The sequence below is a fragment of the Histomonas meleagridis genome (assembly GCF_020186115.1).
Source record: "Histomonas meleagridis strain 2922-C6/04-10x chromosome Unknown scaffold_61, whole genome shotgun sequence".
In the NCBI taxonomy this organism is placed as follows: domain Eukaryota; phylum Parabasalia; order Tritrichomonadida; family Dientamoebidae; genus Histomonas; species Histomonas meleagridis.
Window position 1 is genome coordinate 925,071 of NW_027150931.1, and position 15,348 is coordinate 940,418.

The 15,348-nt window shown below is 29.5% G+C and overlaps 5 protein-coding genes across 5 annotated transcripts; 4 read left to right on the forward strand and 1 right to left on the reverse strand.

The window, feature by feature from the left end:
- Positions 1-114: 114 nt before the first annotated feature.
- On the forward strand, positions 115-498 carry GO595_010340 (40S ribosomal protein S17-B; the record flags this gene model as incomplete). Its single annotated transcript, XM_067913008.1, has 1 exon — positions 115-498. One exon carries the CDS (start codon positions 115-117, stop codon positions 496-498), a length of 384 nt encoding a protein of 127 aa, XP_067769078.1.
- A 5,748-nt stretch (positions 499-6,246) lies between these two features.
- On the reverse strand, positions 6,247-7,401 carry GO595_010341 (oxidoreductase, FAD/FMN-binding family protein; the record flags this gene model as incomplete). The annotated part of the gene is made up of 1 exon (XM_067913009.1): positions 6,247-7,401. One exon carries the CDS (start codon positions 7,399-7,401, stop codon positions 6,247-6,249), a length of 1,155 nt encoding a protein of 384 aa, XP_067769079.1.
- A 1,351-nt stretch (positions 7,402-8,752) lies between these two features.
- Positions 8,753-9,721, forward strand: GO595_010342 (WD repeat domain phosphoinositide-interacting protein 3; the record flags this gene model as incomplete). The annotated part of the gene is made up of 1 exon (XM_067913010.1): positions 8,753-9,721. One exon carries the CDS (start codon positions 8,753-8,755, stop codon positions 9,719-9,721), a length of 969 nt encoding a protein of 322 aa, XP_067769080.1.
- A 570-nt stretch (positions 9,722-10,291) lies between these two features.
- On the forward strand, positions 10,292-10,699 carry GO595_010343 (DUF882 domain-containing protein; the record flags this gene model as incomplete). The annotated part of the gene is made up of 1 exon (XM_067913011.1): positions 10,292-10,699. One exon carries the CDS (start codon positions 10,292-10,294, stop codon positions 10,697-10,699), a length of 408 nt encoding a protein of 135 aa, XP_067769081.1.
- Positions 10,700-10,905: 206 nt separating this feature from the next.
- GO595_010344 (uncharacterized protein) lies at positions 10,906-12,825 on the forward strand (the record flags this gene model as incomplete). The annotated part of the gene is made up of 1 exon (XM_067913012.1): positions 10,906-12,825. One exon carries the CDS (start codon positions 10,906-10,908, stop codon positions 12,823-12,825), a length of 1,920 nt encoding a protein of 639 aa, XP_067769082.1.
- Between the last annotated feature and the right edge of the window lie 2,523 nt (positions 12,826-15,348).

The following is a 15,348-nucleotide window of genomic DNA, read 5'->3' on the forward strand; positions in this document are numbered from 1 at the left end:
AAATCAACTACTTGCACCGCATTGAATTTGGAACTCATATTACATGTAAATTATTCAAACAAGTAAAAGTGACAAAAGTTCACAAAAAACCGTTGTGGCTGTGCCTTTTGCAAAATGGGTCGTATCAGAACAAAGACAACAAAAAGAGCTTCTCGTCTTATTATCGAACGTTTTTATGGTCAACTTAGCTTTGACTTTCAAGACAACAAACGTGTTTGTGATGAAGTCGCAACAATTCCATCAAAAAGAATGAGGAACAAGATTGCAGGATATGTTACACACTTAATGCGCCGTCTTGAACGTGGACCAGTTCGTGGTATTTCATTCAAGCTTCAAGAAGAAGAACGTGAAAAGCGTGATAACTGGATGCCAAAGGTTTCACAACTCGATCAACCAACAATCAGCGTTGATGCTGACACCAAAGCTATGCTTGCTGCTATTGGCCTTGACAATATGGAAGGTGTTGTTTTAAGAGACAACGTTCGCCGCCGAAAGTAAACTTCTGATTTTTACGCACTTTTTGTAAATCTTTTGCTGAAATTGAATTAAAATTGCGGTTTGGTCCTTCCTTTTGGAGAATGACTGCACACAAGACATTGCGCATGAAGCGAATTCTCGCAAAAAAGATCAAGCAAAATCGCCCAATGCCACAATTCATTAGACAAATGACTGGTGTTCGCCATGTTCAAAACCCAATGCGCCGTCATTGGAGACGTAGGAAGCTTAATATTTAAAATGACTAAACATGCATCCTTTGGGCTATCTTAATTACCATTTTCAAAAGTGTTTTATTTTTTTATTAATAATTAAAAAACAAAGATGAAAATTCTTTAAAAAATATAGCAAAATATCCTATCTGTGAAACCATCTTTAATCATTTTTTAAATTCTCTTGAAAAATAGTTTTTCATAAAAAAATAATTATTATTATATTTAAAATCATTTGCTTCAAAGACATTTACAACTTGAAACATATCAACAATGCTTTCATTATGAAAATCTTTCAAACATTTGATAATTAATTTTTGGCTTCATAAGAATTTTTTTTCTAATATAAGAAACATTTATTATGGTTTTTTATCATTAGTATTTTAAAATTTATTTTAATTTAACAAAAGAAGTATTAAATTAAATCGACAAATAATTACTTTTTTATATCGTTTTCATTTCTAAATATTTTCCTAACAAAAGATGATAGTAACTAAAGTTTATTTAAGAATATTCGAAAGGTTCATTTGTTTCATCAGTATCGATTATTAATTTAAAATCATCTGTTCTTTTTCTACATAAAGAAGCCAAGTATGGAATAAATATTATTACTGGAATAAGTGACACACCAATTAAAAATTCCATTCCATTTTTTAAATTAATTACCACAACATCAATTTTACAATGGAAATTTTCATCTTTTTTATCTATACTTTTCACAATTTCATTTTCACTTATAACATCAGCAGTAACGAAAACAAAAGATAATTTATTAATAACGTTAATATTATTTCCATTATAATAAATGCAATGTAGATTAAAATCTTGATAAAACGCCAAATATTTTATAGTTTTAATATTATCATTAATTCGAATAGATTCCAAATTATAACAAGAATAAAAAGCCTCAGACTCAATTACCTCAATTGTATTTGGCACAACATAATCTTTTAATGTATTACCACAAGGATAACTTATTAACATTGTTATATTTTTATCATAAAGAACTCCATCGTCTTTATAATTAGAATAAAACTCATTTTCTTTTGATACAAAAATGTTTTCAATTCTTTGACAATTTTGAAATGGATTAATCGAAATATTTTTCACCGATTTCGGAATGATTAAATTCTTTAAATTTTCACATGAAGAAAACACATTTTTACCAATTTTTTGTACATTTTCTCCAAGTAAAACATCTTCAAGATTCTTCATACATGAAAAAGAATATCCTTCAATAGTTATAACTGATGAAGGAATTGTAACTTTTCTAATTTTATTACAAAGATAAAACGAAGATGCGCCAATTGTTTGAATGTTATTATTAAAATCAATATACATTAAATTATTACATGTAGAAAATGAATAATTTCCTATTTTAGTAATCGAATTTGGGATTTTATAAATATTATTAATTCTTCCAATTGGATAAAAAAAGATTGTTGTAATGTTTTTATCATAAACAATTCCATCATTTTCATAATTCGTGTAAATTTTATTATTTTTAGAGACTTTAATATAATTTAATTTATTACAAAATAGAAAAGAATTTGATGCAATCGATGTAACTGAACTTGGAATTGTTATGTTACATAATGAAGTACAATTATTAAATGCCGATTCACCAATAGTTGTTACATTTTCACCTAAAATAACATTTGTTAAATTTTGGCATTCATAAAATACTCTTGATCCAATATAAGTAACTGAATTAGGTATAATAATATTTATAATTGATGACGAACGAAATGCTTCATCTTGAATTGATTTTATGTTTTTACCTAATGTAATATTTCGTAATGATTTACATCCTGAAAATGATAAGTTATAAAGTGTTATAGTAGAATCAGGAATTTTAACATTATTAAGTTTAGCACACTCACGAAATGCTTCTATGCCAATGATTGTTATTCCTTCGCTAATTATAACTTTCTCAAGACTTATACACTTATAAAATGCACAGACACCAATGATTCGAACACCACTTTCAATTATAACTGTTGTTAAATTCGTGCATAAACTAAACGCAAAATTAGATAGAACATCGATCGATGATGGAATGGTAATTTCTTTCAACGAAATACAGCTCCCAAATACTTCATCACCAATGCCTGTAACAGAGTGTGGAATTATAATTTTTGCTAATGATGAACATTTATAAAATGCATTTGTGCTTATATACTTAACACCCTCCCCAAGAAAAACACTAACTAAATTATGGCACCGTGAAAAACAACCCCTGTCTAGTAAATTTACTGTATTGCTAATATTTACAGATATTAATGACGGCCAACCTTTGAAAGACAGCATGGGAATTTCTTTGATGCTAATTATAATATGCTTGGTAATATTTTTATATTTGTTTCTTATATCACTCTGTGCTGAGATTTTAAGTATTCCTGTTTCAAAATTAAATGGCTCTGTTTTTTTGGAATTTTTATCATCTGAAGGATTTTTATCATCTGCGTGTGCAAAAATTGCTTGAAAAGCAAAGATCAAAGCGATTATAGACATCTTTTCCGCTATTTGGTCGTTTGTTAGTAAAAACAACAAAAAATTGAATGGTTGTAAAATATTTTTGATGGTGATTTGAATCGAACGGTTCGATTAAACTGGAAAAATCGGAAGTATCGGTTTCACTTTTTGAATATTATTTAAAGTTATTGATTCAAATATCGACATAAATAAAATGCATGACTTCCAATTGAATTCACATCTGTTATTGAAAGTGTTTCTAAGCTATCACATTGTGCAAATGCATATATTCCAATTGTTTTAACATTGTTAAATGTAACTGTACGTAAACCTAATTGATATAATGCATAATCTCCAAATGAACCAACATCTATTGAAAGATTGTATATACTAGCTTCATAAAATGAACGTTCGATATTTGAAACGTTGAAAATAATAAGTCTGCTTATTCTTGCATGATTTATAGATTCAGTATAAAAATTAGTTAAATTAATATTTGATATTGAAATGCCCAATTGTATTAATATTTGGCAATGAACGACATCCATGAAATGCTTCTGAACCTATTGATGTGATATAGCTAAAACTAATCGAATTTAAAGAAGAACAGTCATAAAATGCACTAGAACCAATTTGGATTACATACGTTGATAGAGCTATATAAGTCATATCATCAAACCCTAAAAATGCTAGATCTGGAATTGAAGTAATTCCGCTCGTTTGTGAGAAAGCTCAAGATGTCTTCCATGAGTAACATTTATCTTTGATAATGATTATCATGTGTTGAAGCTGGATTTACGTAGGTTTATTTCATTTTACTCATTCTTTTCTAACATTATCATCAACTTGGCATTATTTTTTCAGAAAGTTATTTATTTATATATTTATATTTTCAGCTGCAATTAGATACATTCATAAGTTTTGCACTAATCAAATATATAGAAACTTGGCATTAATTCATTTTCTTTTGTGAACACAAAGGAATTTAACTATTTCTGTATATCCTTCTTTCGATGCAATATTAATTGTTGCTCTAAATTATTTAAATAACATCCAAATATTATTTCGAAAAACGAAATAATTAAAAATTAAATAAAACAAATAAATACCTTTTTCATTAATATTAACTCCTTTCTGTTGAAGAAGTAATTTAACTATTTCTAAGTGTCCATTTTGAGATGCACATATAAGTGCTGTTTCAAATGATCTAATAATATTTTTTGAAGTTTTTTGATTTCATTGTTTCGAATTATTTTTGCAAGTTCATTGTTAACTCCTTCTTTAATATATTCTTTGTTAGTTCCTCATAATTATATGTGTTTTGTTTCGGAAATAAAGCATTAATATTGTCTTCTATTTTGTTTTGAAGTTTTGGATTCATTCGAAATATTTCATCTTTTGTTTTATATTGAATAAATTGTATTGAATTTTTATTTGTAATCATATTTTCTTCATTTAACTTATTTTCATATAATTTTGAAAAAATATATTTTGATTCTTGTGTTTCCAAATAAATAAGAAAATTTTCAAAAATGTCAATGATATTATTTTGTCTCTCTTTATTTTTTTCTGCTTTTTGGAATTGCTCAAAAAATCCAAAAATTATTTCTAAATTTTGTTTTAGTGTTTTAAAATAACAATAAATTATTTGACCAGAAATAAGTCGAAATGAAAACAGATTTTGTTGTTTCAGCTGTTTCTGAAATATTATTTTTATTCAATTTAAATAAAAGAGATTCTATTCGTTGCAATGTTTTCTAAGACATCATTTGTTTTTTTTATAATTTGTGTTTAATTATTTCTCATTAAAAACATTATTTATTTCATTTTGTAAATGCTTTCACTTATAACAAATAATTAAGCGATCTCCACAAAATATTTTTTATATGTATTAGACTTAAAACATTATGCCTAAAGTTGAAAAATAATAATTGTTTATTGATAATATTTTTTCAATATCGAAATAATAATCGAAATATGATACTCAGTGTTAAAAATAGAATAAATCGTGATTTACTCAACTCTTTAATCCAAGTAACATCGAAGTGGGCATTTACCGCGTTCTTTATCGCAAGTTTGACATTCATTTGAATAGGTAGACATTGTTCCATCACTATTTTGTTGGTTATCGTACACCAAAGCCCAGCATCTTCAAAATTATGTTCTAAATCGTGATTTTCTTCTTCATCTTCGGGAGCTAATTTGGTGCCATCTTTCAATAGTTGGCGCTTGCGTGCTTGTTCAATCGGAGGTAAAAGATAGCAATAGTTATAAACGAATAAAACGAACAGCATACAAGCGGTGTCAATTTGACATTAAACTCCATCGAAATTTTTCTGTCGGAATTCAATTGAAACAGATCGTATTTTTATGACGACGATTTTCCTTTTGTGTTAAGATTGATCGTTTTGAATTGAGATCGGTTTCAATGAACCACCGCGATTTCTAAGATTTATAAAAAATTTGGAAAACAGCAAATTTTCATTTTTTTTGCTTGTCAAACGGAATCACGAGGTTACCGTTTTGTAAATTTTTATAAATTCATCATTTTTTACGAGCCTTTCACATATATGTATGATACTTTTCATATAGTTTCAAATTAATTTTACCTTGGGAAATCATTTGAACTTTCCAAAAGTTTATATTTTTGATGTTATTTCGACATATAAATGAAAATTTGAAAAAAATGAGGAAAAGAACGAAGCACTCCACAATATATCGAATATATTAACATAATTTTTATATCATGTTATTTGATATTAATAGAGAAAACGAGAGACAAAATGTTCGTCCCAACCTTTTTTGATAATAATCATCATATTTTAAAACAAGGTTTTTATAATTACATTGTAAATTTTATGAATAGCTCAGATTTTTGCTAGTTTTTTTGAAATTTTTCCTACATCTTTTAGAAAATTTAAAAATAAATTTTTCTCCTCGATAAAAAATTCAATAACCCCCACAAATTTTACAATGGAGTCAACCCTTAAATCAGTTTTAACGGTTTCGAGACATTTTTTGTAAATAACAGAAAATCTTTTAAAAAAATTTCGGAAGTTGGTTTTTACTTGCGAGGTAAGTGGCAATAGATGCCCTTCTCCACATTGAAAAGACATGACCCACAGCTTATGCATTCCGATTTGTCAATCTTGTTATCCCTAAAATCATTTACAAGATTAGGATTGCATATAAATGGTCTTGCCATTGATACTACATCAACGCCTTCTCTTTCAACCAAGTGTTCCATATCGCTAAATACTCTATTTCCACCAACAAGTGCAAAATGTACTTCAGGATGATCCTTTCTTAAAACTTTATAACCTTCAAAGTTATATATTTCATGGAATGATACTCCTGAGTATGCTGCCATTATTTGTTGTTTGATCATTTCTCGATCAGATTTCTTGACACCACGAACAGCTATATCTTCATTGTAGTTTGAACGCATGATATATTTGGCTTCCATTCCACATGAAATTTCAAAGAAATCAAGCTTTGATTTGAGTGCACCTACATATTGAGATGCAAGATGTGGAGTAATACCGCCGGGAACGCAGTCATTGACATTAAACTTGATCGAAAATGAGAAAGATTCTGGAACACGTGCACGAGTTGTTGATATAATTTCTTCAAGAATTCTGAGACGATTTTCTCCCCATTTGTCCTTACGGTGGTTGGTTGCCGGTGACATGAAGGATGAAAGAAGATAGCCATGAGCACAATGGAATTGAACTCCATCGGCACCTGCAAGATATGAGAGTTTGGCTGAATTGGCAAAGTTCTCTATGAGTTCTTCGATCTCAGCGTTAGTTAGTTCGTGCTGTTCTTTGGTGAAGGCTGTTGGGACAAATGGTGGATTATTACCATTCAATGATCGATCAGTGCAAGCTGCACCACCATGAATGACCTGGAAGACAACCTTGGACCCATTTTTATGCATCTTTTCAACAACAGGTTTCCAGTCTTCAGAATGTTTGGTAGTATACATGCCAGATTGATGAATTAAACCAAAACCACTCTTTGTGCAACAAACAGCACCGGGGACAATAAGGCCAACACCACCTTTGGATAAGTTTTCCATCAGATCAAAGAGCTTTTTGGATCCATTTCCATCGGAATCAGCAAGAGCTTCCCAAGTTGCAGAGCGCATAAAGCGATTTGCAATGGTGAATTTTCCCAGGCGCTTTGGAGTAAAGAGGATTGAGCCTTGGTTCGACATATGTGAAAATGACATCGCAAATACCGTACACTTCACCTAATAACTTTTTGAAATGCAATTGACTGAATTTAAAATCTGGACTTTTTACAAATAAATTCTGCGGAAATTGATCCTCATTGTTTCTGTGATAAACGGTTATTGTATCGTTCTTGCTTTTTGACTGAATTATGATCGATCATTTTTAACGGACTTGTTGGAAATGACGATGGGTTTTTTTCTGTGGAAAACAGTTTTTTACCATTGAATTTGCTTATCGATAAGCAACGAAATATTCCTCTAAAATTGTTTTCTGGATTTAGCAATCTGTATATAATTTTTAATTTAAAAACTACAGCCATATTTCAACAGCAAAATAGATGAATGCTTCAGCACATTTTGTTATGTTTAATGCTTTATCAGGTCAAACAATAACTACAATCATTACTCAACTTATTTTTATTCTGAACCTTTCCTTATTTTTCATTTTTACTTTAATCACCATAAACAAATTTGTTTTGTATACTCATACCATAATTTAATATAGACTCACGAACATAACATAAATTTAATGGCTTTTTTATCTAATTCGTACAATTTTGAAATCATGTCGATCAACAAATTATTTCTTTCGTATCAAATTTTTTATAGTTAATGAACTTCAATAAATTTTAAAATTTTAGTCAATCGCCACTTAAATTTCGAAATCTGATATGCCAAAGATTTCACTCAAAAACTCTTTGAATTTGAACATGAAACTTGACAAGAAGAAAGTGAAAATATTATACATCCAAGTAATTGTGCATATACACCAATTTTCCATATTTTCAATCAATGTTAATATTTTTTTGGAAAGGATTTTTATAGGGATGAAATGAATATTATTTTAAAATAAAAATAAAACATGAACCAATTATTATATAAAGTAAACTAGAATTTTTTTTGTATTTCGTTTTATGCATTTAAATGCATAAAAATTTGTTAAAAAAATAAAAGATTTCGTGCAAATGTAATTTTGGAATAAATTTGTTGTTTTCGATGAGTCAAATTCACCTGTGGTGTGGTAAATCAATTTTTAATTAAATTCATGGAAAAAATTTGTAGTGCAATGTTATAAAAAAAACGAAGTTTGATTGTATTTTTATTAAACATTATTTACAAGTTTAAATATTAATTATTAATATGAAATGAATTATCTTAAGATTATCATTTGAGTTGAACGCCTCAATTCTCATTATCAACAAATAATCGTAAATAATTTCATAAAATAGTGAGAAAATATAAATATCTTCATTCATTTATGAATGAATTCTTCATCTGATATTTGGATAAATTAACGGATAATGACGGTTATATTAAAAAGTGGCAAATATAAATGAATCTTGGAAGCGATATTCGAAACGTAGTTTTTGAAAATGATGCAAACATAATAGCGTGTGCAACTTCATACGGATTTTCGCTTTTTGATGCTGGAACATCTCAAAATATTTCAACATGTCGAATTAAGTCAATGTCAAATGGAACACGTCTAATTTCTGTTCTTGGAAACTCTAACATTGTTGCTATTACCGCAAGCACAGATCCCTCTCAAAATGTATACATATGGGACATTGCAAATAATACTGCACTCTCCACAATTACTTATAATGATTCTATCTGGGGCATACGCCTTAGACCCGACATTCTTGTTGCTGCAACTTCAAAGAGCATTTTTGTTAATTCTCTTTCTGATTCATCAATAATCACAACATTCAATACTGCATTTAACAAAGATGGTATATTTGACATCCCAGCCACAATTTCCTCTTCTCTCATTGCTTATCCATCACCTGATATTGGTGTTGTTACAATATGTGATTATTTAGATCCATCATTTACTCCCCTAAATGTACATGCATTCAAGACACCAGTTTCATTCATAAAGTTTAGTGACAATGGAAGGCTTTTAGCTGTTGCTGGTGATGATGGTAAAAATATCATTGTATATAGTGTCCCATCAATGAAAAAGATTGCATTCCTCAAAAGGACCACTGCGAGCTCCCGTATTCTATCCATGTCTTTTGAACCACATGGCACACAATTGGCCGTCTCATCTGCAAATGGAATGACGCACGTCTTCTTTATTGCATGGGCTGACTCGAGCGCTGAACAAGATCCAAAAGCGGCAAGAAATACCATGCGTATTAAAGACGCTGAAAATCATATTTCATGGTTATATTTTTCTGCGAAAACATTGAAACTGTGCGGAATCACATCAAATGGCCAACACTTCCGTATTGTGTTTGATGATCAAATGAAACAAGCAACACTTGACATGTCTCAAACCCCGCTAAACATAAAATAAAATCAACTATTTTACGTATTCGTTGTTAGATTTTTTTCTTTAATATATTTGACATTTGATGATTATTGATATGAAGATACTTAAAGTTGAGATGATTAACAGATATAAATTTATTAATTTAATAAATTAATTAGGAAAATGTTATTTCCATGTCTATGATTTAATTGATTTAAAATTATTATTTCTAAGTCAGTTCTATTTTATAGTCAACTTGGCCAAATTAGTGGAGTTAAAATATAAACTACTCAAAAACTGTACAGTTACTTCTATGGCACAAAATTCTGAGCAAAATGGTGAAGTATTGAAAAATAATTTTCAAAAAAAAACAAAAATTTTGGATTATCCTATGGGAATATTTATAATTTAAGCATGACACTAAGCGAAATTATTTTTTGTTTTATAAAATTATTAATAAAAAATCAAAAATATAAAAGAGTTGATGAGTTACAGATAAATCAAAAATTTAAAATCGTGATAATAATTGAATAGTGTGCGCACAAAAGTTTTCCTTGATCAAATAACTCAAAAATTGAATGCGCATTAGAATTTCCGTTACGGTTGTTCATTTTCATGTTCTTCCTTTTCACAACAGTTGCCCTTTCTGCAACATACTCTCTTGCCAAGGATGGTAACAAGTACTTAAGCAGCCACTTCAAAGTTCGTGAATTCCGTTGCAAGGATGGTTCCGATAAGATCATCATTTCATCTGACCTCGTTAATCTCCTCGAAAAGATCCGTAACCACTTCGGCAAGGCTGTCACAATCAACTCTGCTTACCGTACAGCTTCATACAACAAGAAGGTTGGTGGTGCTACAAACTCACAACACGTCAAAGGAACTGCTGCTGATATTGTTGTTTCTGGTGTTTCCCCATCCACTGTTTACAACTATGCTAACTCAATCAATCCAAATGGTGGTGTTGGTAAATACAACTCATTCACCCACGTTGATACTCGTGGATACCGTGCACGTTGGTAAACTCTTCGGTGCTTAAGCTTATTTTTGTTTTAACTTGACCTTTTATGATGTGATAATCAAATCTTGATATTGATAATTAATTTAAAATGTGATTATATATTTAAGTGAATTGTACTTTCTAAAATTAGATTCCTCGAATTTCATCTGTATTTGTGTAACATTTTATTTCGCATTTCTTATTTGACAAGGTTTGTTTGAACACTGCAATGGAGGGTTTCGAAGAGGTTGACATTTCAATTTTTTCTCGATGCACTGAGCAACTTCATTATGATGAGTTTATCTTTAATGATAATTTTAGTTCTAAAAATGCAATGATGTCTCTCGAAGTTTCAGGTAAAAGACTTGATTCTCACTTTATTGCAAATGGACATCATTCTGTCAAGGATTCTATCGAATCTGGAACTAAGGCACCAACAGATAACCTTACAAATGAAGAAATCTTAGGCATTTGTGGTAAATTTATTGATCTTCAAGCATCCAGAATTGATGGTAATGATGCATATACCAACATATTAACATCACTCTACATACAAAAAGATTGTGAAATCACAAATCCTATTCTTAAATTCATGTTCAAATGTTTTTCAACTGCTTGTTATCAAATTGAAGATTTTGTCCACAAGCTTCTTTTTAGCACAACATTCTGGCGTCACAATGTCAAATACACAACATCCCTTGTCAAGTATGATATAAATGAGTTATCCACCGAATTAGAAAAAATTGAAATGCCAGAAGTTCTTAAATCCTTAGCGCGATTTGAAATCAGTCTTTCCAATTTCCTAAATGATCCATATTCCGAGACACTTATTGAAGATTTTGACATTCCCATCGAAACCAACGAATTAGGCATTGATAAATTCCTTCACTATCGCGATTCGCCTCCATCCAATGCGCCAGCCAAGCCTCATATTCCCAATCATGAAGATGCCATTCAAATGCTTAAACGTTTTTCTTCCGAAACTCAAGAAGCCCAAAAGCTTTTCAAGCATGAATTTGATATTTCCACTCTTATATCCACACTCTCCAACTGGAATGAATCCAATACTCATTTAGGCTTAACACGGTATATTGTTTACTGGATCTTATTTGAGAAGCCCGAACCAACCGAATACTTCCATAGCATCAAACCAGAACTATATATCCGCAAAGAATTACGTCGATATTACATCAACGAGAAATTCTTTAAACATTCGACATTCACTGACTTTGTTAATTATTTCAATGTTGTCATTGCCACTATTGTACAACGGTTAATTGGTCCCATTTCGTCAGCGCATTTATACTTTTCAGATACTGGTGCTTCTAGTTGGAGCATTGTACAATATAAAGGATTCGAATTACAAAGCGAAGCAGTTCAACAAAAAGAATTTCCACGTTGTGTATCTAAAGAACAACAAATGGCTGCCGAAAATGTATTCCCATTATGGAGCACTCATATTGGCTCACAGTTATTATTCCTTACGTATAAATGGGGATTTATGTCTGATGTCTATTCGTTACGTGATATCCATATCTTAACATATTGTATGCATGTCATTACAAAGACGTCAATGTTATCAATGTCACAATTCCGAGTTGCTTCTGCTGTATATAGAACAGTTAATAATAATAAGTCTAAGACGTGGGTTCGGAATGAGAAAGATGTTAATCGAAAGATTCAAAACAAAACAAATGATGAGATATATTTGAGTGGTTTGAGTGAGTTTTATAATGGTTGTTTTAACTTCTTAAAGTTATTATCGTTTTGGAAATGTTATGAGGTGAAAAATGGCGATTTCTTTAATGAGGAATTTGTGTTTAATAATCGCGTCTTACCAATTAATAAAATGGTCCACTTCCCGAAGTTGGATTATGAAAAGTTTAAACTAGAGTTCTCGATCGAGAAGTATAAAGGATACGAAATTATATTTAAGAAAGAAATACAAATGTATTTCAATAAGGCAAAAAGTGAGATTTTAACATACATTAAAGAAAATGGGAAATCAGAAGATGCGAGCGATCTGCTGAAAAGTATCTTAAATAATTTGATCACATTAAGTAGAATAAATGAGAATTCAAAGGTCAAAATTTCCTATTTGCATAAAATGTATCCGTACATTCAAATAATACAAAATGAGGAAAAATAAAATTCTTTCGATTTAAATAATAAAAACAATTTTGATAATTTTTTTTTTTTTTTTTTTTTTTTTTTGCAAATTTTTCTTAAAAAAATTGTTATTATGGTTAATCAAAAAAAAATTACAGATTTGAATAAAAAGGTACTAACCCCTTTTGCACTTTTTCAGAAATATACATAAAAAAAATTAAAATATCTTTTGATAGACTAAATATAAGAAAAAATGCTTAATAAATATATAAAATATATGCAATTTAATTATTATGAATAAATTTTAAGCTTGAGAATTTAATCAGGTGAGATTTTATGAGCACTTTTTCAAATTTCAATTTTTTTCATTTCTTTCATTAAATTTCAAATATTTTTTAAATTTTTGGTGTTTACTCAAAGATACCTTCTGGGAAGTATTCTTTGTTAATAAAACCCCAGTTCGTGTTTAATCTTCTTTGTGATAAATTGGATTTATCAAAATTTATATTCAAGATCTCAGAAAACTCGAATGAATTCCGAACCTTTTCCTCATCAAAAATTATTCTCCTTTTATCTTCATTAAGATCAGTAGATATGCCAGCTCTTTCAAAGCTAGAACGAACGTTAATACTGGTCGTAACTTGTTCATATGTTATAAAAATTTTTTCAGTCAATGCTGCAACATCATTCAAGGTTTGTTTTGATGTGAGACCTTTTTTAACATTTTTAAGTGCACCAAATATCACCAAATCAAGCATTTGAATAAGGTTAGATGTATGCGGAGGAAATGTTATAACAATTACTCGATTTTCGGCAAGAATTTTCAAAATTTCAGGATCCCAATGTGAAGAATGATTGTCCATGAATAAAACAGCAAACTCATCCGAAAACCCCTTAATACTTCGCTGATTATTAACATATAAAATAAATACATTTGTAATATAATCATAAAATATATCTTTTTTCACGTATGGAGGATTTGATATTGAGATTTTCAGGTCGATTCCATTTCTTATACCTGTACGATAGATATCATAAACTCGTAGGCTAGAAGCAATTGTCATTGGAGTTATTGCATCACCTGCTGCGCTAATACAAGAAATTAATGTTTGATGCCTAATTGAACGTTTTACAGGTACCATATCAGGTGCTTGACACATATTTCTTGGTGCTATAACCGATTTTATTTTTTTATCTTTTCATTCGCTTGTACCCATTTCATCTATGTTGAAAACCAGTTCGGCTGCTTTCCCATCAACATATTCCTTTATATTTTCAATGTGCTTATCTAGAAATCTTCTATACACATTCAATCTTGTGTTCTCTTGAGGAATAGCTTTGATGAATCCGATTTGATCTTTGTAATTCTCAAAAAATCCAGCAAGCCATTCTTTTGTAACTTCTTTGCCAAATTTTGTTTTTATGTACAGCAATAATTCTTGTTTCGTTAGGAATTCGTTTTTTCCTGCCATTTCAATTATATACTCAATTATTTGATTTTCTTCTTCATCATTAAAAATTCTGGGGAGCCCTATTTCATTTTTTGCATTTTTTGCTTTTTTCTAATATTTGCTATAACCCCATGACTTACATCGAATATTTCTTCAAGTTTTTTGTTGTTAAGCAAAATATGACACACATTTTCACAATATTCACGGAGAAAAAGTACTTGGTCATTTCGAAATTGTGATGATTGAAATTCCGGATTTCTTAATAATGCCCTTATATCTACATCGCTTAAAATAGTTCCCTTTAGTCGTTCTTTAAATTCATCAATTGGAATTGCAGGTGTCTTGAACGCATCGCTTGATTTTATCATTTTTCAAAATAAAAAGTGACAAAAAAGTGCAAAAGGGGTTAGTACCTTTTTATTCAAATCTGTATATACTAAAGAGTACTTGGCGCTTTTCTAAAAAAGTTTACTGAAGACGGTGTCAACCGACTTTCCTTCTAATAGATTGTTAAAAAAATTGGTATTATTCATGTTGTACCAATTTGATTTCAATTAATCGCATGTGAAGACATAATGATCTTCAAGTAGGAAGTTTTTTTGAATTCAAATTAAATCGATAAACATTCCCTTAACGTACAGGTTTTTGACCGTTTAAAATCCCACCACTTCCTAATTGAAATTTGAATTGATATATCTGTTATTAATATTTTCAACATGAGACCAAAGGAACATTGCGACTGGGAAACATTTCTATCAATAAATCAAGCAATTTTTAGTTTGAATGAAGAAAATTTCTCTCGATCTTTAGGTTTAATAATAAGCAAATTTGATGAAAATCATCCTTTATCTTATGATTTAATTATTATTCAAATGATATATTATTCCTTTGTAATTAAAAATAATAATGCAGATTTATTTTTGAATATTATAAAAGAAATAAGAGCATTTGAAGAGAGTAATAAAATCAAATCCAATATATTTAATGTATTTTATCGGTTTCTTTGTAATGAATATACAAATGAATCATATTATCTTCTTGAAGCTATGATTAAACATAATTTTCTTGACCCAAACATTGTAAAAAACAACCAAAGTGCTTATTTTGCACAT